Source organism: Lygodium microphyllum, chromosome 7 (assembly GCF_053477565.2).
Source record: "Lygodium microphyllum isolate KBCC chromosome 7, Lygodium_microphyllum_v1.1.10, whole genome shotgun sequence".
In the NCBI taxonomy this organism is placed as follows: domain Eukaryota; kingdom Viridiplantae; phylum Streptophyta; class Polypodiopsida; order Schizaeales; family Lygodiaceae; genus Lygodium; species Lygodium microphyllum.
Genome location: NC_141141.1, coordinates 25,155,002 through 25,182,873, shown reverse-complemented (window position 1 = coordinate 25,182,873; position 27,872 = coordinate 25,155,002). Strand labels below are relative to the sequence as shown.

The 27,872-nt window shown below is 44.0% G+C and overlaps 1 protein-coding gene across 4 annotated transcripts in view; it reads right to left on the bottom strand.

Annotated features, from left to right (window-relative positions):
- Positions 1-2,136: 2,136 nt before the first annotated feature.
- Positions 2,137-27,872, bottom strand: part of LOC148033276 (metal tolerance protein 4-like) — a 56,124-nt gene continuing 30,388 nt past the window's right edge. The window contains exons 3-7 of one of the 4 annotated variants that reach the window (XM_087681168.1): positions 27,284-27,482; positions 22,760-22,938; positions 22,470-22,620; positions 19,900-19,994; positions 2,137-2,552 (exon numbers count right to left, since the gene is read on the bottom strand). In XM_087681168.1, the coding sequence (XP_087537294.1) occupies positions 2,385-2,552; positions 19,900-19,994; positions 22,470-22,620; positions 22,760-22,938; positions 27,284-27,482 (792 nt within the window). In that variant the 3' untranslated portion in view covers positions 2,137-2,384. Of the gene's footprint in view, positions 2,553-3,431; positions 4,039-19,860; positions 19,995-22,469; positions 22,621-22,759; positions 22,939-27,283; positions 27,483-27,872 lie in introns of those variants that run through there. The other 3 variants (XM_087681167.1, XM_087681165.1, XM_087681169.1) reach the window with 3 other exon arrangements.

The following is a 27,872-nucleotide window of genomic DNA, read 5'->3' as shown; positions in this document are numbered from 1 at the left end:
TGATAGGCTGAACTAGTTCCAAAAGGGACCTCTTAGTCTAAGGAAGGAGTGGCAAAAAGAACGATATCATACTTATCATAATACTTTGAGCAAATTTCAGTCTGACATGTAAATGCCAGCCTTGAGATTTCCAGTACATAAACCAGTCATCTCTCTCTCTCTCTCTCTCTCTCTCTCTCTCTCTCTCTCTGTGCACACACACACATAGCTCAAGCATCGGGGAGGTCTCTCAACCAAAGGAGGGCTCTTGTCCTCCTCAAGAAGAGAGGAATGTGTTGAGCTAACATAATGAGTGATTATGTCCATGCAAATGAAGGGAAAGCAACTAGTTTGCCAAAAGCAGAACATGCAGCAGCACACTGCAGCAAATTGCAGCCTTCCATATTCTAGTTCTCTTGCATGTGTGCATGCCTTGAAAGCATCACCACATATTCTCCCACTTTTGTATGTACACTAGTTGCAGGCTCTCGTCTTTTTATTAACTACTACTGAAGGACTCTAATCACCATGCCTAGTCACTCCTTTTTCTATAATCCTTTGCTATCTTCTAGTATCACATGAGCTCTCAGGTCTTTATTGTCGCCCTATCTAACTCCATTCACTCATGTATGAGATCCTCCCCACCTGAATTACATCAACATTCATTGGCCAATGCAAGTTCAAACCTTTTCCTCTTCTTTGGTAAATGGGCTCATAGGAAAAGAGGAAAAAGGGCCATTTCTGCATGCTTTTCTTCAACCAAAACTTTCAACCTGTCCCTCATTGACAAGGTCAATAGTCATCAAAATCACTGTGATTCTTTTGTTCCTTAGCACGATGAAAGAGTCCCATTCAATAGGTTCTGCAGGTGCTGGAAAATTTCAAAAGATTTGAGGGGCATAAGAAGCACTATAACACTTGCACCATTATCCTGGACTGTTTCACTAAATATAGTTCCTGAACCCTATTCGTGAAGTTCAAAGGCAATTACTCCTATGTGCTTCAGGTGCTATAACACTTGCACCCTTATTCTAGATGGTTCAACTTAACATATTTGGTGAACCCTGTTTGTGAAGTTCAGTTGAAGAACCCTCTCAGATTGAGTCCAATGTCTGCAGATTTCTGCTGGGATATTTTGAGAAAACTATCATTGACAGGGGGAAAGGGCTGCCTTGAAGAGAAGGGGGCAGCGACAAATGCAAACCTGGTTTTGCTGGCCCAGGTGGTGGGGGGTGGGTGGCGTTGCAGCTCGTCACATTTGTTGCATTGTTTTTAGATGTTGGCCTCTCTCTGTTTTTGGCTCAGTCACATGAATAGTGGAGCTTGATTGAACTCCTCAATGACCTTACCAAGGAGGACCTAGTATAGGAGTAGGCAAGAACCTCGACTTATACAAACACACCAAGTGAATATAGATTTCTAAGAAAGCGATACACCCAACAAGACTTGAACCCACAACCTTACAATTGTGAGCCCAAGTGTTAACTGCTAGGTCTTCGCCTTAGGGACAACAAACACTGCATCCTGGAACAAAACATTGTCCATTACCATAGTACATCATATTGGGGAATATGGGAAATTCCCATAAGTTTGGGACACGTGGTCAAATCTTTGGATTTGTCATAACTTGAACACTGTAACTCCAAATCGAGCGCTCTATAGCTCAATAGATTCCATTTTTCAAGCGCTTTCCAATAATAGGTCACATCATATGGTTTTGAGAAACCTATGGCCATGTTATCCGGGTGCCACCTTTTTAGTATTCAAAAAATGGGAATTGGGAGATTCCCAAACTCACTAATATTGTGTATTACTTCGATGAGCAAGGACCTCAAATTAAAGAACTGACTAGTTCAAGAGTAAAATAAGCAGAAGGTCACTTGAAATGTATGATCCTAATGTGCAGTGTCAATATTCAAGACACTACTCTGCAAAATCTGAAATATCTGCCATATTAGTTATCCATGAATGATGGCCATATGTGGCACCTATTTTATGCTGTCATACAAAATTTTGCTTCTGGAGCATTCAGGTTAACCCCTTCATTCTTAGTACTTCATCAAAACCTAAATATTGGCAAATCCTTCATATCTGCCACCAACGAATTATTGCAAAAGTCACGAAGTGTGGCACATACTATGAGCTGTAATATAAAAATGTTTGATGCTGCTGAGTCCAAGTTAGCTCATTCATTCTTAATACTTGGTCAATGCCTAAACATTTTTCATCTTCACATTGCACAAAGAGGGCTTGAGGTTTTGTTTCCTAAAATGAGCTCTGCACTTGAACGTTCAATCAGCTAGCAAACTTTTGAAAAGAGCAACAAATTGTGAGAAAAAAAATGTATGTTGCATAAAATTTGTTCATAAAGGATTTCATTACTAGACAAAACATGGCCAAATTTTTCAGAATTGAAAAAGTGCCATTGAGTGTTCAGGCTTATGAACAGATTCATGATCAAGGTGTACAAATGCTCGTTCAACCTCCGGTAAACGCTCAAATTTATCTTGAAGACTTTGGCCAATATCATGGGCCTCTTTCAATGGCATATTCTCTGGCAACTCTATGTCCACCTGCATGAAATCTAAGTCAGTGAAGAGACATACACAGATTTTCAAGGATACACTACCTCACAATCAGCTAGATCCATGTCTTATACTTGTGAAATCTATTTGTTTGCACTACATCCGCGTGGATGGAATTGTAATTAATTGGTGCTATATCCATGTTTGAGTTCCCCAATACTTCATATTTGGTGCAATGAGATCAGAGTAAGTGCAGATTTAGTGGTGCTTAGTAATTAAATGAAAAGATATCAGCCACGAAAGTTTCATGTGAGCAAGAATTTCGGGAGGCTGAAATGTCTGCTTTGTTTGAGTGATGAGGATGACAGATTGGAAGGTGAATTCCTCATGATCACTGTTTGAAATGTGAAAAAGAACTGAATAATCAAAGCCTAGCTTTATAATGTCTAAATCTTAGAAGCTTTTGAGTTTATTCTTGGAACTACCACCCCAATTTAGACTAGTGTAGCACTTGCATCATGGAAAGGAGCCCTCCTTAACTTTGTGATCCCTAAGCCCTGGACTGCCACCATCTTCAGCCCCGCATTGCCCAAAAATCAACCCAAGCATCATCCTCTGGCCCTCATGCTTCTCCCTCTTTATCTTTAAAGTTACTCTCACATATTTCTTCTACAAACAAACTTTTCTTGCAGAATTTCCTTGTTACTACCCATCTCACTCTCCATAGTAGCACAGCTGCCTGCAAGGCATGTTTCTTGTTTTATAAATCTATGCATTGTTTTGTAGGACATTGTTATGATCACATGTCAGGAAATGTACACCCTCATCATGAGGGGACTTTCATTTAATATACAGTTACTAAGATTGGCTGCATAGCTGCCTTCAAGGCATTGTTTCAACACACTTTTTTGATAAAGCTTTGTCATTACTACGTTGATGCACAATGTACATCCTCAATGTGGGAGGACTTCCAAAAATCTACAATCAGAATCATTATTTAAAAATGTCATTGTTGAGGCTCAAGATACTTGAGCTTCACACTTAACCAAGGATTGCCTTGTGATTGATGGAAGTAAGGACACTAGTTGATGTTGAGAAACCCTAATCATCAAGTGCATTTCTTTTCCTTAATTCTCATTGGTTTCACACTTACAGCTCCAAAAAGGCTGGCCCTCACATTCTGAGGTGCTACCTGAGACTATCTAGTGACTATAAATAGGGCAAACACTTTCATTCATCTTCTCCCTCCATTAGACCCACTCTTCCTTCTCCATCTTTCTTATGCCTGGTGGATGCCTCTCGCAGGAGTGGTTTGAGTGCTGCCAATTGGAGCTGTCTGGCTGTCGCCCATTGCCATTTGCTGCTATCGCCTTCATCAGCTGGCTGCCGCCATCATTTGTTGATTGTCGCCCCCTGCCACATTGTCCGGGACTGCTGCCATCTGCATTTACATCATCAGCTGCAGTTTTCCATCTGTGTTTGCTGTCTGGACTGGCCGCCCTACTCCTAGAGCTGTCATCTTCAACAGTAGCACCTGCATTTGTTAACAGGTCATCTTCATCGTCAGCATCAGCATTTTGCAGCCCACTGGACAGCCCTGCTGTCTGACAGTTATTCAGAGCTGATTTGGCGTTCTAGTCATTGTTTTCACTCAGCCAGATCTGCATTTTGCTGGTTTGATTGCTGATCATCATCTTCATCCACTCTGACAGCCCCTGAAGACTGTGTTTCACTTCATCTACACCTGTTCTTCCTTCTATAGCATCTACTTTGATATCCTATTGCCTAGATGCAATGTAGGGGGGTATTAGAATTGGTCATTTATGAGCAGTGCCCAATATTTTAGTGTGTGGTGTGGACACAACTAAGTTTATAAGCAGTGTCACTGCTTATAAACTTAGTTGTGTCCAATTTGGGACTGCCCATGAATGACCAGCTCTAACACTGTTTTGGTTGCTATAAACTCTAGTTTCCTTCTGTCATGTTGCTGCTCTACTGCAAAATTCAGAGTCAGCAGCCCTAGAATGCAGCCACTATGCCCCCAAATGCAGTTTTTGCTGCTTAGATTGCTTCCTACAGTCAAAATACAGATTTCTCTTACAATTCGACATTAATAGCTAGTTGGATGCTCCCATCAAGGAGCTCTATAGAGTGAAGACCATAGAAACATGAAATGGGGAACTGGAATGGGGAACGGGGATGGGGATGGTGACAGGGACGGGGACGCCAAACCTAGGGAACAGGGACGTGGGAACGGGAACAGCATTTAAAAAATTAAAATTCATGAAAAAAATAATAATATTTCACTCATAATCCATGTGGACTCTAGAGTGTTAAAACCAAGGTATATAATCCTCAAGGACAAATCATTTTAAGTTTTAACTTTAAGATATCATGCATCATTCTAAAACTACTCATTAGAAATTGAATTGCAACTTACAAGGCTCAAGAGGTAAACTATTCAATTATAAAATGCATAATACATATGCCATAAATGATAAAACAATGAACAATGAACAACGAACTAAACTTTAAAGCCTAAGCTGAAAGAACATGCCTATGGTCCCATTGCCAAAAAACTTAAAAGATTACAAATATGAAGTCTAATCTTTGAAAGAACATGCTCACTGTCCCAAAAAAGACTACAAATATAAAGTCTAATCTCTAGACTGAAGCAAAATGCGGCATGCCAAAATAGCCCAAAGGGCAACTGCAAGACTGCAAGTACAAATATAATATCGCCATGGCACAATAGCCCAAGTGTCACACTGTCATCAATGATCATAATATCATATACAATGTACATGTGTCATGTGTCATGAGACTCATGATAAGTACACTAAATCAAAGATCATCATCATGATCCGAGGCTGCTCTAGCTACTCTTGAAGTGCCAGATTCATCATCATGTGTACCATGAATTGCTGCATCTCCCACTTTGTGAATGCATCAGGCTTTGTTGTCATATTGTTACATAACATCCTCAAATTAGCACTAACAAATACTAGATCGTTTGCCCTCTTCACACCAAGACGGTTCCTCTTCTTTGAAGCAATGTGAGCGTATGTACTCCACAATTGCTCCAAATAAAAGAAGCTAACTGACTTACTCAAAATATGGATGGCTAGTTGCTGCAACTCAGGACCATCCGAGCCATAGTCCTTCCACCACAAAGCTGCCCCAATCTTACAGCGATCCTCCTGTGCATCCCCACAACCAAAAGAACCCCGAAAGGTTCTATAACATGAAAGTTGATCTCTGATCTTTCCTCTAGTGCCATGATCAGGCACTAAACGAGACAATATAAGTCTCCATGCATCCATAACCTTAGTGTCATTCTCTTGACCCTTGCCCTGGAACTCAAGATCCATAACAAATGCAGTTGCATCCATGGGTGAGCTATAAGAGTTCCACCTCATCACAACTAAATGGCATATCTCCTCATACGCCTCATCATTTGGTGCTAACTCCTGCAACTTTTCATTGAGCCTATCCATAGCCTCATATACCTTACCAATGCAAGGTTGCATAGTATCCATAACCCTCAATAAATGCACAATAGGTGATACCATAGTATCTATCCGCTTTACATCATCCCAAAAAGTGGAGTTATTTGCTTTCTCCAAGTATAAGATACCTGTAGGAGTATTTGCCAATGTTGATGAGGTAAACTCATAACTAAGAAATAACTGCCTCAAGGCACCACTACATTCTCTTAATCTGCCTAGCATCAAGAAGTTAAAGGCAAATCTGGTATCAGAGTATTTTAAAAGTATCTTCTTTGACAGCAAAGAGAAGTGATGGCAAAGAAATTGGTAATTCAAAACAAAGCTAACCATTTGAGCTCCTTGCTCTATGACAGGTGTAATCCATGACAGGTTACCAATATCCTTTAGTAGGTTCTTCAAGCAATGAGCCATATAATATGAAGCTGTGATATGCAGATAATATCCCTGGATAATAGCACCTGCTGTCCTATTTGCGGGCTCTCCATCTGCAACAAATCCCACAACATGCTTTGGGCTAATAAGCTCAATACCTGTAACCCACTCTACTGCAAGTACATCTGCTGACTTTCCTGTCCCCGATGCATCATGTGAAGATATGAAATATATTTCCCCACGAGAATAAGCAACCATACCATGAATGGATCGCTTGCGTGTATCACTCCAACCATCAGTAATCAAGGAAACTCTATTTTTAGCCCACTGGCTCTTTCTAGTCACTATTGCTTGCTCACCAAGGCGCTTTTCCTTGTCGAGCAAAGTGGTGCGTAAGGTCTCTGATGATGGAGGTACATACGAAGGGCCATACTCACCAATCTTCTTGCACATCAATTTAAAGTACTCTAACCTGGCTACACGAAATCAAATGTAGTCATGATAAAAAAAAGTGTGCCACTGATGTATCCACCTCTTCCTTCTTCTTGGGATCCCAACTAGCATCAAGTGTGCTCTGTCTACGTACAACATGTGGCGTTGTTGATGCCATGGCCGATGCAATGCCTGTTGTAGGTGTGGAGGTAGCACTTCCTGATACTGACCCTGCTCTAGATACATCTGATGGGGATGGTGTCACAAAAGTTGCAGGGTCAACTGCAACACATCGTGGTCTAGATGCAAGATAAGCTTATTGACCTGCTACATGATCACAAAGCTCCCTTTGCTTCTCCAAGGTCACATTTGGACAAAACTATATCTCTGAATTTGGCTCATGTAGGAAATGAGCTCAGACCTGATTATGCATAAAACCGAACAAGTGCCAATTGGTATTCCGTATTCTAATATTAAAGTAACTTTGAAAAATTAAAATTAATAAAAATTCGAAATACAAATGCTCGGCTCAACGGATTACCTTGTTTGCTCCACTAATTCGCTTGTATGGGTAAAGCTTGCAAGTCCATGGTCGAGATCCTCCACCACTCAATGGGCGGTTAGCATTTACTTCTTCCCACCATGACCAATCATCAAACCTTCTTCCTTGACCACCAGTCCAACGAGCGGGGTGGGAAGATAAACCCATTTTAGGCTGAAAATTGAAATAAAAATGACTTGAGAGAAGTGAGAAATAGAGTCTCGAGAGAAGGGAGAAGGCTCAAGAGTCAAGAGTCAAGAGAGAAGGGAAAAGGAGAGAAGGGAGAAGAAACTTGGAGAAGAAGGAAGACTCAAGAGAAGAGGAGAAGAAGGAAGAGGAGGGACAAGGTCCAAAGGAAGAGGAAGGAGAAGGCTCAAGAGTCAAGAGTCAAGAGAGAAGGGAAAAGGAGAGAAGGGAGAAGAAACTTGGAGAAGAAGGAAGACTCAAGAGAAGAGGAGAAGAAGGAAGAGGAGGGAGAAGGTCCAAGAAAGAAGGAAGAAGAGAAGGGAGAAATCAAGAGAAGGAAGAAGGAAGAAAAGAAGGGAGAAGAAAAAGAAGGAAGAAGAAAGAAGAGAGGTTGGAGGCAGGAGGAGACAAGGGGACTGGCGGCTGGCCACTGACGGGGCAACAAGGAACGGGCGTCGTGCGGACTGGTCACTCGGGGCGGGAACGGGTAGACGATCTCGGGCAGGAGCAACACGCAGGAGAGAAGCGATCGAAATATGCAGTCGCAGGCGATCGGGCGGGAGCAGCGGTCGGCCGAAGGTAAGTGGGTGCCACATGGCGTTCCCTATCCCGTTTTAGATAGGGAGCGTTCCTTGTCTAAAATGGGACAGGGAACATTCCACCAATTCGCAATGCTATTAGAGTATATAAGATGAGTACTTGAGGGTAACATGCCAAAACCTAATGCTGCATGCGCAACATGCGCTACTGCTACCTACAACTTATAACTACATAGATGGGAGTAGATACATCATACATGCATGATCATAGAAATAAGAGGAGTGTGGGCTTGAGAGAGAGAAGGTTGAGAGAAATTGTTTGAATCTCGAATAACCTAATATCATGGGAGAATCATATTAATATAAGGAGCATTTAGCTCGTCCCAAAGTGCAGTTCGAATGGAAAAGATGTATCCATTAAATTGGCACCTTATGGTACTAATACGTAAGGTACAGTACCTAAAGTATGGCATAGTATCAAACCTTTGGTACGTGGTACTAGTGCAACTATGGCCACACCCTTGTAGGAGATTGGGATAGACATGCGCAATCAGCCCCATTTACTATGCCTAGCCCTTCTATACCTCTTCCCTTTGTCACAACAGTATATTTTAGTTTAATTAATTTTCTTTGAGATTGCTATATTAGAGCTGGCCACTGATGAGAGTAGTCATAGGTTGTGGTGGATCCACATAGTGGATTAGAACAAAGATATTGCACTATTCAAATCCCATGATCCCATTGGCCATTTATTACTGAAACTTAAGCATATAAAGGCCAAACTTGTGTCCTCCCATGTCGGTATGACAAAACTAACATAAGCAACTATTCTAGAGTGCACAAGTTTGAATCTTGTGTGAGGAAGCTTGGGGTGAGAGCACCGTCAAGATAGGGTACATTTTGAATGAGGTTACAATGGGATTCATAAAGTGGGTTTGGAGGGACCCATTCCTTGATAAAACATCTCATGTGGCCTTCTTTGGCTACACCATCAAGCTAGGAAGAGAATTCAGATGAGCAGCATTACAGCATGGCTAACAACTGTTCCTCATTGCCACAGACAGGGCACCTCATATTATTTTATTTTTGACCTTTGGAGGAGGCTGGATGACAGCTTCATGGCTAAGATATCGCTCTTCCTATGGATGGTAGCTCATAGAGGCAATAGAAATTGACACTTGACACAAGAATGGCAAGGTCTCGATGGCATGTGCGAGATGTGGTGAGCTACATGAGACACAAAGACACTGCCAACGGGATTGTCCCAAAACTCAAATTTTACCAAAAGTTTGTGTCCCATAAGCCAAAACCCTAATTTTGGGAGGATCCACATCTATAAATAGGAAGCTGCCCATACCACTCAGATTATCCCTTCTCTTGCAGGTCATCACTCTTCTTGTAGATTTCAGCAATCAGCGCCCTCTTCTAGTGGCTGTCCAGCCTACATGACCACACAACTACTACCACACATCATGAAACCTATCTTTTGTTGCCGCCAGCCACCTGTTGCCCCACATAAGGCTGTGTTTGCTGCTGCAACACTCACATCATCTACTACCGCCATTATTACAGCTGTTGTCTGCCTTTTTCAATGTATCTGACATCGCCAACTATCGTCATCACCAGCATTTACTGCATCAGCAGGCTGCCCAGCATCAGCACTCTTCTGCAACTGTCACCCAGCCTCCTACTGCTGTCGGTGATCAGCTTCCTCTACCTCTAGGTGGTTACACCATTGCATTTACTAGATTCAGCCTCCAAACTGCTGCATTTTGGTCTGCAGCCTATTGCCCATCCACTTTTAGCATCATCTCAGCTCTGACCACTGGTTACAGACCTCAGGATCCGTCTCTGGGTGGATGTCACTCTCTAACTACTCTCATTGCTTTGCCTTTGAGAACTATGTACATAAAATGCAATCTGATGATATTTTAATGCAAGAGCACAACCAACATACTTTGGTTGGACAGCATGCTTTTTGGCGGGCTATGATATCTTTTATGCTGGTAATGGGCAGCTTTTCTAGGGTGGTAATGCTTGATAGACATAAGTTACAACTAGTGTTGGCAATAAGACCCTCAAGGTCGATGGCTGGTTGTTCAATGCATGCTACAAGAATAGATGTATGTATTTGCATCTTTCCATGCTTCTTAGCCGCAAGGATATCATCATGCAGAGATGTGGGAGTCTTTTAAACAATACCCATGGCATCATCAAGCTTTCTCATGTAGAGATTTTTATACTTACCCGAACACTAGTGACAATAATTCTTGTCCCTCTCATATGATCACTATGGAATTGTACTAATGGAATGATATGTATTTTTGTTTCATGCATCAGATTTATGGCACATCTATGACTTCTTTACTTGCAAAATCTGGGTGGATTATTCACTTCAGCTTTCATATCATGCACCATTATGATTGGGAATGTATTTTGATATGCCTATGGAGGATCGCCCTCTTGGGCATCAAAGGTTGCCATATATGAATGGCAACTATCTTTAAGCATCAATAATTTCCGAAAATGGTAAAGAAGATTAATTGCCCTATTAAAGTTCATGCTCAAGAGGATATGGAATATCTATCCATCACATGCTTTTGTCCTTGAAATGCAAAATGTGAGAGAGGATTATGGAAAATGATGTATGGATGAGCAAAGAGAACACTTTTTATGGGCCAAAACAAAATGGTAGAGGCTATACGAGCTGTTGAATAGATAAAAAAGAATTGACTCCCCGCCATTGCGATGTGACACTGCCCCCCCGTCTCGACGGAACTGTCGACTGCGCCAGTCCTCCCCTCTCCCCGCCTGCGCCTATCCCCACCCCGCTCGCCTTGCGCCAATCCTCCTCCCCCCTATCTTGCGCCCTCTCGACAGTCCTCCCCCCCTCCCACTCGACAGTCCCTTCCGCCCCCCCCCCCCGCCCCCCTGCCTACGCCCCGCCTTTCGACAATCCCCCCCCCCCCCCGGCGCCCGCCCGCCTGCGCTCGGCCTCTCCCCCCTAGCTGCCCGCCCCCCACCTCCAGTTGCTCCCTCCCCCCTACAGCAACTCCCCCCCGCCCCCCTCGAAAGCACAGCAGCGTGATTGGTAGGTTCCCAACAAGGACACACAATGGAAACCTTTGGTCAGACGCCAGTGCATTCTGCGAGTGCCCCCCAGTCAAACACCTTGCACATCACCCTCTCTGAGGAACAGCTCCTAGCCGTCTGTGCCGCAGAGCTGGAGTTTAAAGAAACAGTGATCTTTGGTCAGGTTGTTGGAAACTCCCCATCGAGGGCCCACCTGCACGATTGGCTCCACTCCACGCTGCGCATTGGCATAGCGCAGATTGTGGAGGCAGTCCTCTTGGGCCGAGGGATATTCATGGTTCGACTCACCTCTGCAGATGCAACTCGCGAGTTAGTGGAGAGCTCGCTCTATGCCTCCACGAAGGGGGTCATCTACATGGCTCCCTGGTATAGCAGCTTTGCTGTGGAGTCATTTGCACTCCACAACAGATTTCTCAAACACCCAGTTACCTTACTTTTCCCCCAACTGGAGGTAGAGTACCGCCAGCTAGTGGAGGACTTTGGACGGCTCTTCGGCACAGTTCTCCCTGTCTCCTTCGCGGATGTAGTGATAGCTGCAGGAGTCCCAAAGGTACGAGTGGCTATGAAAGACACAAAGAGTATACCAAAGTTCCTGGAGATTGAGGCAGGAGATCACTCCTTTAGACAGCAGGTCATTGTGACTGGGCGTCCAGGGAAATGTCTGCGCTGCCACGACTTTGGGCATCAGGCAGCAGATTGTACGCATTTCGAAGCCAAGGCGGCTCCACCAACAGGCCCACAAGTGGACGCTAACGGCTTCTTCACACGGGGTCCAAAGACGACAGGGAGGGAGACGGCGGAGGGAGCCATAGCCAGCTCCTTAGATGCAGCCTCGATACAATAGGGAGCAGGAGGGCAAGCAATGCCCCCTTAGCAGAGTACTCCACAACCCCCCTCGCCCACCCCACCCGACAGAACTGTAGTCCCCCACAACCATCACCTACGCCGCATACTACCCCACCTGAGATCCAACAGCCCCCACACCTACCCCCCCCCCCCCCCACCCCACTTCCCAAGCTCCCTACACTAGCCCTGGCCCATAGCCCTCCCCTTCCAGGGCCACCAACGCCCCCCCCCCCCCCCCCCCCAATACTCACCATGTACCTCTGACCATCCCACTATCCCTCGATCCTCTTTCCCCCCACCACCCCCCCTGCCGAGCACTCCCTAATCCGCACCCGTTTCAGATGATCCCCGCCAGACCCACCCCCCCTCCTCCCACAGGAGGTGATGAGCCACACACGCCTACATCCTCACACCAACAGGTTCCCCCCTCCCACACAGCCACCAGCACATCTGCCCCTGCCGCCCATCACACCTTCCCGAGACAAGCACAGTTGTTGCCACAAGAGTTCTTCCAGAGTGGCCCATGGTCCTACTTGAGGGTTGCGGAGCGCGGAGAGTTCCCACTACCTCTAGAGGTGGGGATCTTTGTGGTTCGTAAGTCAAGGAGGGGCAAGGTCTATCTACTAGCACCACTGAATGGACCAAACTACGCTTTTTTCTTTCAACCCTCTCACTCAGGGGATTGGACGACGCCACAAATAGAGGAGCTGAAGAGTCAGGTGGTGGACCACATCTCCTAGTGGATGGGAGAGGAAGGATTAGCATTGTTTGCATAGTAGTGGCCTGGTTGCATGATGGACATTAACTGGTGGGCTGGTGCCGAGGCCCCACACTTGAGCATTATCTTTCGAGCTCCCCCCATAGTGAAGAGCTCCAAAAGATGTGATCGAGTGGCCCTTGGCACAAGTGGCCCATTTCTACCAGTGTACAAAGTCACGACTCTCAGCATCGCTAATAGACGCATTGATAGTACCACCTAGAGCATCTATCACCCCTATGGTCCGACCAAGGACCACCATGGGGGACTGGAGTTCGTCATCCAAACCTGCAACAAAGCGTACTTGCATGCCCCATAGTTTTTCCTCCTCATCAGCAGCCTCCACAGTCGCAAGTTTCCCTGTGGGCTTACACCTGCATCCTAGAATGTGAATAGTCTCCACTACAGTGGGGCACGTGGTTCTAGGAAGTTGATTGTTCGGTAGGAGCTACAGCCTGCACTTGCCGGACGGATCGACATTTTACTTCTACAGGAGCACAACCCAGGCCCAGTAGGCAGGGAAGGTACTCTCGGGCAGCTTTCACACCTACTAGGAGCACGCCATAGGTACCCATGGCAAGAGTGGAGACGTATGCACCTCTATTGGCCTGAGTCTAACTACCTATGTACAAGACCACGAGACGATTGTGGCACGGAGGGTTCTATGGATCAGATTGGATATTGGGGACTCGTGCCTTGGAGTCCTCAATGTCTATGCCCCTACAGAGATTAGAGCACACAGCAGGTTCTAGGTGGAGATCGCGGATGGACTCCCAGAGGTGGACTCCTCTAACTTTGGAGGAGACTTCAACAACCTGGAGGCTTTGGAGGACCAGCAGGGCAAAGGTAGAAACTACCAGGGCATGGCTAGGGAGGAGCAGGAGGCATGGGAGGTCTTTCTACTAGCAATAGGAGCACGCGATGCCTAGAGAGACCCTGCCTTCCATAGGAGGGAGAGGTCATTGGACTTCTCTTGGGGATACAGGCGGCTAGGTGGAGTCTTGCTGGAGCGGTTAGACAGGTTTTATGTGGGAGAGTGGGGAGGCTCTCGTAGAGGCCAAATAGGGCAGTTGGCAGACACCACGTTGTCCGATCATTGCCCACCAGTTCTCTTGACACTAAATCCCCCAACATCTGCCCTAGACACATGATCTTGTCAAATCCCTGACTGGATCTATAGGAGGGAGGAGGTGATGAGACAGATAGAGCAGATTTGGACCAAGGAGTGGGGTAAGAGGGACTGGATCGCAGAGGAGGTTACAAAGGTCCTAGTCGAGTCGAGCAGAATTTGCCAAGAGGCAACCATACAGGCCAAGCAGCAAAGCTAGGAGGAGAGAGCACTCCGGCGGGACCTTGCAGCCACGCACAGATTACTACATGAGGCACCAGGGGATCCCACCCTCCACCCACAGGAGGTACGCGCACGAAACAGCCATTGCCCGCCTAGAGGACAAGCGCTCGAAGTTCTCTTTCTGCACCTCAACAGTTTTCTAGCCGCAGAAGGGAGACACGATGTGCAGGGAGTTTTTCCAGGTGCACCAGTCTCGCACCTCACGAGAACAGATACGCACCCTTCGAGATCAGTATGGGAGGACTCGTTCTAGCCCAGACAAGGTGATGGAGATTACCACAAACTACGACAGTCGCTTCTTCTAGCAGGAGACAGCCTCAACTAGAGGACAGCGAAGTAGACAGCAGGTCTAGGATCACATCCCGTCCCTCGTCTCAGAGAAGATGGGACGCTCCCTCCTAGCCCCCTTTACAGAGAAGAAACTAGAGGAGGCTTTCCATACACAGGACAGGCAGAAATGCCCAGGAGAGGATGGCCTCTCTAAGGCCTTCTTCAATACCTACTGGAAAGTGGTAAAGGACCCTCTACTGATGGCCTTCCAGGAGATTTTCACCTCAGGATAGATGCCAAGGAGTCTCTCGACAGGCCTTATCAATCTTCTTCCCAAAGGGGGAGACCGGTTGGAGCTTTCCCAGTGGAGATTGATCACCTTATTGTCAATGGCCTATTAGGCACTGGCAAAGATGATTGGTAGCCGACTACGCCCCGTGCTTCCAGACATCATTCATGACAAAGAGATAGGCTTTGTCCAGGATAGGAGCATCCTCGACAATGTATTCACCTTCTTTGAGGCAACAGAGTGGGCTTAGCACAGTGGGCAGAAACTGGCCGTACTACTCTTGGAATTCGAGAAATCTTATGACAGGGTGGACTGGGATTTCCTAGAGGGCACTAGGGTGAGGCTGGGCTTTTCCCAGGCTTGGATTCGCGAGGTCTCCGCACTTTACAGATCGGCCACCAGCAGGGTTCTCATAGGTGGTAGGCGTGGGGAGAAGTTTTGACTGGAGAGATCGGTTCGGCAGGGCTGCCCCCTAGCCCTATACTTGTTCTTACTCTTTGCAAAGGCGATGTCCCACTTCCTCAAGTCACGTGTGAGCGGACTACGCGACCTCCGACTTGTAGTGAGAGAGGAGACTAAGTTGTTAGACTCAGAGTATGCAGATGATACAGCACTCTGCATAGAGGACAATGAGCTGATGCTGGAGAGAGTGAGGTTGGCTCTTGAGATGTTCTGTTTTGCAGCGGGAGCGAAAATCAACTGACAAAAGTCGGTTGGTTTCCTCACAGACCCGAACTCTAGCACGGAGTGGAGCATCCACCTGGGATTTAGATGGGTGAGTAGAAGGCAAACAGTCCGGTACCTAGGGTTCCAGGTGGGACTCGATATCACTCCCGCCCAATAGTTTCTTCTAGTCCTCAATTCTATTCGGAGGAAGCTAACCTACTAGAGCACAGCTCGCCTCTCACTAGCCGCGGTCGTGCCCTGGTGGTTAACCAGGTCCTCCTAGCGATGGCCTGGTACATCACCTCATGTTGGTGCTTCTCCTCATTCTACGTAGTGCAGCTTCACTGTCTAGTGCGGAACTTCCTTTGGTCCGAGTCAGATGGCTCCAGGGATTCCAAGGCCAAGGTGGCATGGGCGACCATCATATGACATCAGTCAAAGAGAGGGATTGGGATCGTAGACTCAAAGTATCAGAGTATGGCCGACTTGGGCAAGCTAGTTGTCCGTGGCCTCACACCGCGAGAGCAAACCTAGAAGATCCTATTGCATGAGGGTCTTCAGGATTGTAAAACGAGGCTTGGCGGAGAGTGGAGGCCGTCCCTGAGATGGATCTTCACATCAGCCCAGATCACCCCCCCCAAATTACCTTTCCTACGTAGCTTGTTTTGCATATGGCAGGCCCTTCGTAGGCCCTAATCCAAAGCCCCCAGGCTACCAAGAGAAGATAGACCGTCAGATGGTGATCTGGAACCCCCAGGTCAGGGATCAGGAAGGGGCACAGATTGGCAAGCATCCCCACATCTAGTGGGCCGGTTCGGAGGCTGGCCCAACTCGTACCATCAAGACATGGCGAGAGGTGTACAGGATGGTGGACGAGGAGCTGCTACAGCAAGTATCAGGCTGTCGAAGAGGAGTGGAGTTGAGGAGAAGGGAGATGGACGCAGCAATACCTCAGGAGTGGCTTGCTCCCCCGATTCAAGAGCCGATAGAGCCCAGGGAGGTATGGGCCGTCAGGCCCAGGGAGGTATGGGCCGTCAGGTTTTCACTAGCAGGCATCCCCCTACAGGTGGTAGGTAGAGTGGGCGATGCTCCACCTGGGACCTTCTTCACCGTACAAGAGGGGGGGGGCATCTGGCTCTTGACAAAGGACAGCAAGATGAGGGGATAGCTGTCCTTTCATTCATGGAAGAGGATCCGGGTGATTGGCCTTCAAGGGAAGATATGGCGGCTGGAGCCTTTTCTCTTTTGGCAAGAGCTCAGGGAGTGGCATCTCTGGATCTGGGAGGGCAAGCCACTTGATGAGCTGGAGTGGGACCTAGGAGAGTAGCTATGGCCGGCTACTGCAGTTGCCAAGAAGCCACCGAGGTTCTTGGAGTACACTGCCAAGATTGGCAAACACATACTAATGCAGGAGGATATGGATTGGGCACCGTCATATAGCAGGCACTGGGCGGAGCATAGCATCACGGAACCTTTCCGACGGACCTTCTGGCACCGCCTACGGGATAGCTGGAGGCCAAGGAGGGTATCATATTTATTATGGCTGGTGGCACATGGAGGCTTGGCGGTGGAAAGCTGGCTTGCCCATATGCAAGAGGGAGATCGTAAGCGTTGCACACAGCAACCTTTGGAAACCAAAGCACTGCCTCTGGTCGTGTGAGGCGGCGCAGCTCGTATGGAGAGGAGCATGCCGCATCCTTCATCGTATAACACCCAGCCTTGGATGTATCTCATGGGGAGCTTTCTGCTGGCAGGCGGTCAACCAGGGCCATCACCTTTTGCATGAGGCCGGAATGCAAGACACGATATTCATGATCGAGATAGGGTCATGTGCAGTGGTCCGTTTAGAGGCTCCACCCATCCGCCAGGTGCTAGAGCCCACAACAGACCACTCTGAGGTATGGAAGATCATAGGGAGCCTCACTGGTTGGCATACTTGGAAGGCGCGGTGTCGGGAGGCTTTCGGCGAAGAGAGACTTTCAGAACAAGCGACCTTAGCAGAGCTCTGGACCTCCATCATCCACTCCCTCCACCGTTGATGGGATCAAATGCAAGGCGAGTCTAGGGCTCGTCACGAGCTCCGATGTCATTTTGTGATACAGGCAGGCATCCCCAGATGGCAATACATCCCCCCTCAATGGCTTCTTGCTCCTATCCCCCCCAGAACGCCTTGAGAGGCTTGTATACATGATGTATTTGTGACTCTCATCAGCTCCAGATAGTCAGTTAAGCATGAGCACTCCGTTGTAATCAGTTTTTTTGAGTAATATAATCAAAAGCCACATTTTACTTCCAAAAAAAAAAAAGAGCTGTTGAATAGAGATGAGGAGAGATCTTGTATCAAGCAAAAACGTCATTCAACAAAATCATCAATATCAACTTCAGATACGGCAGGTCAAAAACCATTTCTACATAAAGGCTGTTCTTCTAAATCCTTTTCATGCTAATAGGCAAAGACATAACATTTGGAGGGTCAAAAGGGCTGATGGTTCATGGACAAATTCTAAATTGCAGTTGGATCGTGCATGTGCTCAGCAGTTTGGTAGTGTATTTTCAGCACCACCTTTGACTTCATCAGGCATTGATGGGGCTCATATGCAATTTTTGAATGTTGCGATACCATATTCAGCTGAAGTTACTGATTTGGAATGGCCCTTCCTAATATCGAGCTGGATGATGTTTTGAAAGATCTGGGCAAATGGAAATCCCCAGGCTGAGATGGTTTAACTGTGGAATTTTATACTGCTTTTTTGAATGATTTGAAAGATACACTGTTGTCATGATAAACTATGCTTGTGGCAAAATCAGCATCTACTGGGCAGTGGAAATACAGACTTGTTTGACTCCAAATGCCAGTGGTATATAAACTTATTGCTGAAATGATCATGCATTCTATCAAAGGTATCTTGGATGGAGGATTGCATCCCAGGCAGCATGCCTTTGTTGGAAAATGACAGATAAACAATAAAATAGCCAATACTCTTATTGGGTTGAATATGCCATGCACACTCAATAGGATGTATACACGTGATGCAAATAAGTGTAGCTAAAGCTGTGATGCTGTTCATGGGATTCTCTCACACAAATCATGAAATTCCGTGAGAAAGTGTTGCCCATTGAGGGCTCTGTTATATGCCGTTGCCACCCACCCTTTGCTTCTTATATGGACAGGCTCACTGAAGCAGATACAATATATGGAAAGCAGCACTCAATTTTGGATCAGTCATATGTAAAAATGACTCTTTTTGTTAGAATTTGGTCAGGCAGCAGGGCTGCAAATTAATTTTGCTAAATTTAGGCTTTTACCTTTAAAAGGATGTGATTGGGATTTGTTGAAATGTCCAAGACAGATTTTGCAACCTAATGAAATTGTTAGGCGTCTGGGTTGTCCCATTCGTTGCAATGTAACTCTAAAACAACCAATCAATGGGTAGCATAGAGGTTGACATTCCTTTGGGGAAAAAAAGCATAGAGGTGGAAATGTAACTGGATTACTAGAAGTTATCCACTTGGCTTCCTCATTTTAGATTAGGAATAGTTCGATCCATTATTATGGATTATGTCCATTTTTATCTCCCACATTAACCCTGGACTAAAACAGATATTGATACATTTATGTCTACAGCCATGGAGCTTTTGTGTAAAACTTGTACAGATTGTAAAGCATTGAGATTGCTGAAGGTTGATTTAGTTTCTATGCCAAAAATATGTGCAGGGTCGAATATTTTGAATATACAATTTAATGTATTGGCATGGAAGGCTACATTGTTAATTGACTTTATTTGAGCAAAAACAACCATGGACTATTATGCTGGCTGCTTTGATGGCTGGTATGACAACTGAGTCATATGGAAAATGGATCACTTATTATTTGGAGGTGATTTTAGGCCATTTTAAAGGGAACATTCCTCATTGTCCATATTCGACTCATCACTTGATTCATGATTGGAAGGCAGTGTTGTCGCATGCGGAATGGGCCGGAAGACATGCTCTTCAAGGCAATCCTATGGGTCATGAGAGTATTCACTCCCTGCAATAGGCCAATCGATAAAGGCCAATGCACTATTGCAATGATTAAAAATACATAAGATTGGCTGCGCACACACACACGCGTGTGTGCATGTGTATGCGTATATACATACATCAATAATGGGGAGAATACCCACTATCAAGCAGTGGATTGTGCAGTATTATGCACAGTATTGTCAGTGATGACACAAGGAATGAAATAGATGACCATTCACCAATGATATAATACAAGCATAACCATAGTTAGCTGCAATAATTATAATTGGTAAAGAAGTAACTTTTGTAACTACCTTAAAGGAGACAAATTTGAGACATAAGCCTTTGTCAATTGAGCACAACCATGGATTATTGAGCTATAATGCACAAGGTGACTAACTTAATAGTATATTTTCTCCACACAGCATCAAAAAGGATGAAAATACCTTAACATAGTCCAAGCATTATGGAAAGTGCACTATCAGTAAGACTGAAAATACCTCAACAAAATATGAAGAACCGAAAGTATAAGCACGCACTGTGTCAATGCGTACTATTTGGCTGCTGTGGGAATAAGCAAGATAGGTCAACTTTTGCATCATCTCTGGAGGTGCACCTTTCCCAATCAAAGAAACTGTTCAACAAAGTGAAAACAATTAGTACCCTACTTTTGAACTCGAAATAAATAGATATGTGCAAGTTGCTCTCACAACAGTGTGCACCTAAAGGTCAGGCTGCACATTTTACACAACTAATGGTTTGTGTGCAGAAGATAATAATATCTCCACTAGTTGATATTTTCTTTTTTCTTTAATTGAAACTTCCGATCAGTACTGCAAACACATGGAATTAAATGAGCATTGTATAATCTACACAAAAAATTATGATGTGCTTGCACACCCTTAGCTCTCTGCTTTGTTAGGTGACAAGCACAACTACAAAGTAGTGCTAAACAACGAAGGATGGTGGAAATGTTCAATCAGTCAGCCATCCTATGTAAAAAAGGGCCATGTTTGAAACCGATTTTCCATATAGAGAAAGTATAATTCAAGATAATAGCACTCACAAACACTTGAACACTACTGCAAATAAGGAAATGGAAGAACACTATGGAGCTAGAGCTCAACAGGGCCACACCAACACCACTTGGCCCCAAACCTTGGTGCCCCTTGCGTGGTATTCCTTATTTGATCACAAAACAGCTTTGGAAGGTCCAAACCTCAAACATTCTTTAATTGATTACAAAAGAGCTTTGAAAGACATAAAACAAATGTAGACCTGTCCCCAAAACCGAAAGCACAAGAGCAATTCAAATAGGCCAAATGTAGATCTCGTAATGAAGGTAGTATGGCCCACTTAAGTGGTTATTTCATTATCCATGTAGTCAACACCCCATAGCTAAAGAGATGTTTCCTTCATTGCCTTTTGTTGAGGCAGTCTTTGATATGGAATCTTGTACTTTGTAATTTACCTTGGTGATAATTTTATTGATGCTTTTAAGAATTTTTTCCTGTTGATGGGGAGAGAAAATAGTTCATGACACAGAAACAGTAAAACAGTCCTAGAATGACCTCTGATCGTGTGGTTCAGGATCATTCAAACCAACCACCATCTCATTACTCTTTCCCGTCATATTCTTTCAGGGCTTCTAGTCCCCAATTAGCATTGAGGGCATCTCTTGAGCAGGTGCCAGTCCTACCCTCTCTCTCCACATCCAACAAGCTAGATGGGATGAACTACCCTCTATGGTCATGACACATGGAGTGTCTCCTCAACGATTGTGACCCTTGGATTTTGTTACAATCCCTATACCCCAACCTGCCATGAATCCTTATGATGGTGTGGCCACGGATTCAGTAGCTTTATGGGATCGGTTGAATGCTAGAGCCCACTCTTCTCTCCTTTTGAGTTGTGCAGATCTTGTGCTTGTGCATGTTAGACACCTTTGCACTGCTGCAGAGATTTGGAGGAGATTGGTATCTCTCTTCCGGATCCAGACATTTGGGCCCCACTTATCTCTGAGGACCTAGTTGTGACACTTCTCTCACATCTTCTACCACCAATATATAATGTCTTATACACCAGCCTTCTCAGAACATCTTTTTTGGGTGGGGCCATGGAGGGGTGCAGGTTTGAGGGGATCCTAGCGAAAGCTCTAATGAGTGTTGTACCACCCATTTTTTCCCCTATCCCCCCCATATAGTCCAACACCATAGCCCATCAGATTGGTTGTTCACACAACCATTGTATTTATGATGTACTTGATTACTCGTTACAGGGACTTTTTTGTGCTTGTTTTTTTACCTCAGGGGGAGCTTCTCCGAGGTATCATTCATAGATATTCTTTTAAAAAGTACTGTACCACCCAAAAGCCACCCTGTCAGCATAGTATCCTGCAAAGTGGCTCAAGCTGCTTGCGTTGAATAGCTACATCAATGTCCTACCATTAGCCAGCAAAGCCCCATGTGGCACCTGCCATCATAGCGCCTCTCAAAAAGCAATAGGACAGCTATTCCCAGTGATTCCTTTGTTGGGCAGACTCTATAGCTTTGCAGGTCTGATGATCATATTCCTAACCCTCCACTTCAAATGCTGTCCATCAGCTTCTCCTTTAAAAAAGAGGGGGAAATTTCCGTAATCATTCTCATATTATCACCCATTCTATTAGTGCCCAGCTTGAGTGCCCTTATAGAGCACTCCAGCAACTTGAAGTGGCAGAGAAAATAGTGAGTATTGTGCCACCCAAAATTTCCCCTGTCACTGTCAGCCTATCAAAGGCTGTAAATGATGTTTGGAAGAAGGGACCTGAGATCACCTTTCTACCCCTCCTCACCTTCAAAGATTGCCAGCAGGTCATGCTGAAAGAAAGGGGTAAATTCAGTATTTTCTCACTCTATAAACTCTCCTTATAACATCACACTAGTAAGTATGGTGCTAAATGAAGATATAAAAGAGAATTGGTGATGTACGCTTCAAAAACTGCAATTGGGTACTACTTGTCATACACCCTGAATTGTCCATGAACCAGAGCATTTAGCAGCATCATTCCCTTTAACTCATTTTTCCTTTCAATGAAAGCAGTTCGTATTTGTCTTTGCAGAAGTTATACCTGCATTTTCAAGGACAGTCTGTGACCAATTTATTATTGTGTATGCTGCCAGCAAGATAGCTCCCACAGGGTCAAACCACCAGTAGAAATAATTTGCAAGCAAAGCAGCTGCTAACCCTATGACATTTGTTAACACATCAAAATAATGGTCCTGCAACCCAGCAACACATAAATATCATATTATGATTGGTTATGTCTGATTCAAAACCCAGACATAATGTGGGTGCTTTTTTCACTGAAACTGGATTTCTAAGTTCTAAAGACTTCAAAATAAAACTGTAGGCTTGTACCTTACTATATGCTCGAATAATCTCATTGTCGAAGCTTTGGCAATACAGAAAAAGGGCCAGTTTAACAAAAATAGCTATTCCCATAATGCTACAAAGCCATATAAGCTGTGCTGTGGTCATCCTACTAGATGATTCATGTTCCACAAGCTGCCGACCAGCCTCGATCAGAACTTGAACACCTGTTATTGAAATATTTGCCAAATAAATTAACTTCAGCAATCTGCTAAGTCAATTTGACCTCCTCTAAAAATTGATGCAGCAATATATGTTGGGGAAAAGAAAGGAAGAAAATTAACAAACAATAAATAAAAAGAACCATGCAACTGGACTTTCAAATGCATATATGGGGTCAATATTACAAAGACGGTTTTGCAAAACAAAGCAACTCCAGAACTGGATATATAAGCAAGAGCTTAAAGTTCTAACTGAGCTTGAAAGTTTCTAGTTATGATTATCTGTTGCAGGTGAAGTCTATACTATATTAAGCAGATAGGAAACTACTAAAACAATTGTGTTTATGAGTTAAGATGTTGTTCGTACAAAAATCAGTTTTAAGTCTATCTCTTGCCATTTTGATAACATGTTTGTCAAGAATCACGTGGTGCGGGGACTTGCTTGAGTTGTTGAGCCAAACACACACTGTACACACAAGAGGAAGCTCACTCAAGAACACAAGGAGAGAGATGGAGGCCAAAACGTTTTCTTGCTGGTTTATTCTTCTTCTTCCACACACAATACAATGTACACAAAGTATAGATAAGATATAATATAAAGGAAAGTGGCCTACTAAGTCAAACAGTGCATAATTGACTATACTAATCGACTGGTGGTATATCTATGCTAGCTGTAGGTATGTAGGTATAACAAACTAAATATAATAAATGATAAGTCAATGGCCATGTGAGGATCATAATGACCACCGACATGCTAAGTGTAAACGTGCGGACCCATCTAGCCACGCGGTCCATCATCAGTGTCCACACATGTTGAACTTGCCATCTCAACACTCCCCCTCAAGCTCAACTCTATCTCTACAACTCCAAGTAAGCTTCGGAACTTTTGAAGCTTCTCTACACCCAATGCCTTAGTAAAAATGTCAGCTATCTGATCCTATGTGCTAACATATACCAAGTCAATCTCTCCTGCAAGTGCCTCCTCTCTCACAAAGTGGTAATGCACCTCAATGTGTTTTGTCCTAGCATGGAACATAGGATTCCTAGATAGTTGTATGCTACTCATATTGCCACAATGAATGACAACTGGATCATCTTCTTGCACATCCAAATCACCCAATAACTTTTGCAACCATACCACCTCACATGCTGCCACAGCAACACCTCTATACTCAACCTTTGTACTCGATAAAGCAACTATAGATTGCTTTTTGCTACTCCATGTACTCACTGCACTACCAAGGGAAAACATGAATCCGCTAGTAGATCTTCTGTCTAACACGCTACCATCCCAATCTGCATCTGTGTATCCAAATACCTGTATATCCTTACTTGCCTCATAAAAAAGTCCATAGTGTAAAGTGGACTTCACATACCTCAATATGTGTCTAACTGCATCCAAATGAGGCTTTCTAGGCATCTGCATAAACTGACTGACAAGGCCAACAACATAGCTCAAGTTTGGCCTTGTAATGGTCATGTAAATCAGACTCCCTACTATCCTCCTAAACATAGTAGGGTCTTCTATCTCATCCTCAACGTTAATACGAAACTTCACATTTTGCTCCAATGGTACTAAAAGAGGTTTACATGCTATCATACCATACTTGGATAACATATCCAAGTCATATTGTCTTTGGGATAGTCATATACCATCATCACATCTAATCACCTCAATACCAAGAAACTATCTCAACTCACCCGAATCCTTTATCTCAAACTTCTTCTTCAAGAAGTCCTTAACTTCAGTAATTCCATTGTCACTGTCACCTATAATAATCAAGTCATCCACATAGATGACTATAATCACCAAACTTGCATCTCCCCTTCTCACATAAAGTGAGTGATCAACACCGGAAATATAAAAACCAATATTGACAAGATACTCTCCAATCTTGTCAAACCATACTCTAGGTACTTGTTTCAACCCATTGAGCGTCTTATTTAACGTTCACTGCACACATATGTGGGATGCTCTAAATCCTCATAACCTGCTAGCTACTCCATATACACCTCTTCTTGCAATTCACTATGCAAGAAGGTATTCTTAACATCCATTTGCTGCAAACTTCAACCTTTCGCTACTGCCAAGGTAATCACACATCTAACAGTTGTCATCCTAGCAACTAGACTGAATGTCTCTTCATAATCTATACCATATATTTAAGCACAGCCTTTTGCAACCAACCTAACCTTATGCCCGCTAACCGAATCATCCGCGTTATACTTGACTTTGTTAACCCACTTACAACCAATAGCTTTCTTGCCCTTAGGCAAGGGTACCAGATCCCAAGTCTTATTGGCTTCTAATGCAACCATCTCCTCATCCATTGTTGCATCCCAATGAGCATGACCAACAACATCCTTAAAACAAGTGGGCTCAACATCCTTAACTACTTTCACCATATAAGCATAATGGTGAGTTACATAACCTTCAAAACCATATCTTTTAACAAGGTATCTAATCCTGCTAGACCTACGTACCACTGGATCACTCAGTGGAGCCTTTACATTACTATGTGCTCTTTGTACACTTGGTGTCCTGACTGAAGAAATACCAATCTCATCATCTAAATACTCTAATACCATGCCAAGAATCGTGTGGTGGGAGGACTTGCTTGAGCTACAGTGCCAAACACACTGTATACACAAGAGGAAGCTTACTCAAGAATGCAAGAAGAGAGATGGAGGCCAAAACGTTTTCTTGTTGGTTTCTTCTTCTTCTTCTTCTTCTTCCACACACAATACAATGTACACAAAGTATAAATAAGATACAACATAAAGGAAAGTGGCCTACTGAGTCAAACAATGCATAACTAACTATACTAATTGACTGACAAGATATCTATGCTAGTTGTAGGTAGGTGTAACAAACTAAATATAATAAGTAATAAACGAGTGGGCATGTGAGGATCATAATGACCATTGATATGCTAAGTGTGGATATGCAGACCCCTCTAGCCAAGGGGTCCATCATCAATGTCCGCATGTGTTAAGCTTGCCATCTCAACAATGTTTGTATTACAATTAGGAAATGTATAAGTGAGATAAACCTCAACGAAACATTTTGAAGAAAAACTCAGCAGGTCAGGCTCTGCAAATTTAGGAAGTTATTTCTTAGCACTATATGTACCCAAATCTTACGTAATGGGAAAAAATATTGGCTTTGCCAAGGTGCACTGGCCTATGATGATGAGATATAGAGTATAAAGCCCTTGGATAACTAATACAGATGCATAAACCTCCTTTGCAAGCTGAAATATCATGACTTGGGCCTCATCCCCACCCTCAAAGACCATTGGGAATCACACATTGAAGAATGTGGTTGATTTGAGATGCATTAAGATAGCCCAATTCGGAAGTATCGATCCTTACATAAAACTGGCACAACAAAATAGTCTCCTAAAATCCCCACAATTTGAGACACACCATCTAACGCCAAGTTCTTATGTTCAAATACTTTGCCACAAAATAGTGGCTTCCCAATTAGATTATCGTTTCTTTTTTCTACTTTGGAAACATGATAGTTCCCTGAAATCCAGATGTATTTATTTTTGTCTCACAGGCTGATTTGGCCTTCCATAGATCTTTCTTTCTAACCAGCATGGCTACGTCGACACTCCACCAGGCAGCAAGCTAGACATGCTCCTCTCAAGTGGGACTTAGGAGTGTGTATGCTGATGAAGTGATCTGTTCCATGGTTGTGTAGAGTGTTGTCACTTCAAGTGGTGGATCATGTAATGTCATAGCTGCCTCTGCTGGAGTGGAAAACTCGAGGCTCTAAGAATATTGGGAGCCCATTTATTACCTTCTCTCTGCCTGCTTCTGAGGCCCTCTCTCACTAAATTTGCCAAGATGATTATTTCTTTTTATAATAGACTAACTTCTCTCAAAACATTAGTCTTCTTTCTTTTTGTAACAATCAGCAGAAGGGATTTGAAAAGTCCACAGTCCCTTCATGAGACACTCTCAAGGTGCTAAGGACTTTGCTGAAAAACCTGCCAACAGTTGAAGTAGCGGAAAATCCTCACTCCAAAGTTCTTGGCAGCAAATTGTGGCCATAATTTTTACCATGATACAGTTTTTATAAGCAAGTTTTACTTTATCTTTCATACTGATTAGAAGTGTAGTGCTACTGTTTCCCAACTGCTGGGGAGATCTTTGGTGAGCTCCATAAAATACCTTGCTCCCATGCTCAAGAGCAAGGTCATTATCTGCAACTCCATAGTGATATTTATCCCCACATTAACCAAAAGATTTCACCATACTAATCTTGATAGTGCATGTCTTTGTCAAGAAACTAGTAAAGATGACAGACAGAAAATGCACAGTGATGGTGAGAAAGTCTCACCTAATGTAGCCATAACTGCAGCAAATATCACGATTCCAACAGGTTGAACCCTTGACTTTCCGATTGGGTATTTATAAATGTCAATGCTCTTCATCGAATATCTTGTAAACCAAAGGATGCCACCAGCCAGTAAATCCAGTAATGAATCAAGAGTTGATGCAACAATTGCCAGGGATCTGCTTCTAACTGAAGCATATACCTGAAACAAAATAAGAAATAAAATAAAATGTTATGTTTGTTCAAAGAACATAGAAATCTAGTAATGGACACATCATAAATATCTTGAGAAGGTAAACATACAAAATAAGCCTCGTATAGGACTTCAACAATATGATGGCAAAGATACAAGACATACGAATAATACAAGGGCTGACTACACAGTCAATCAGGTGGTCTGCACTTGCAAACAATTTGTTTACAAAAACCAAGTGATGGAAATCTCAATTCATGTCTTTTACACAACCACCAATGTTGAAAGCATAATTTTCCTCAAGGGATGAGCATGCAACTGTGGTATTTTGAAGGCAATAAATTCCCTATAATTTGCGGATTATTTCACTGGATAGTAAGTGAGGATTTTAATATGGTA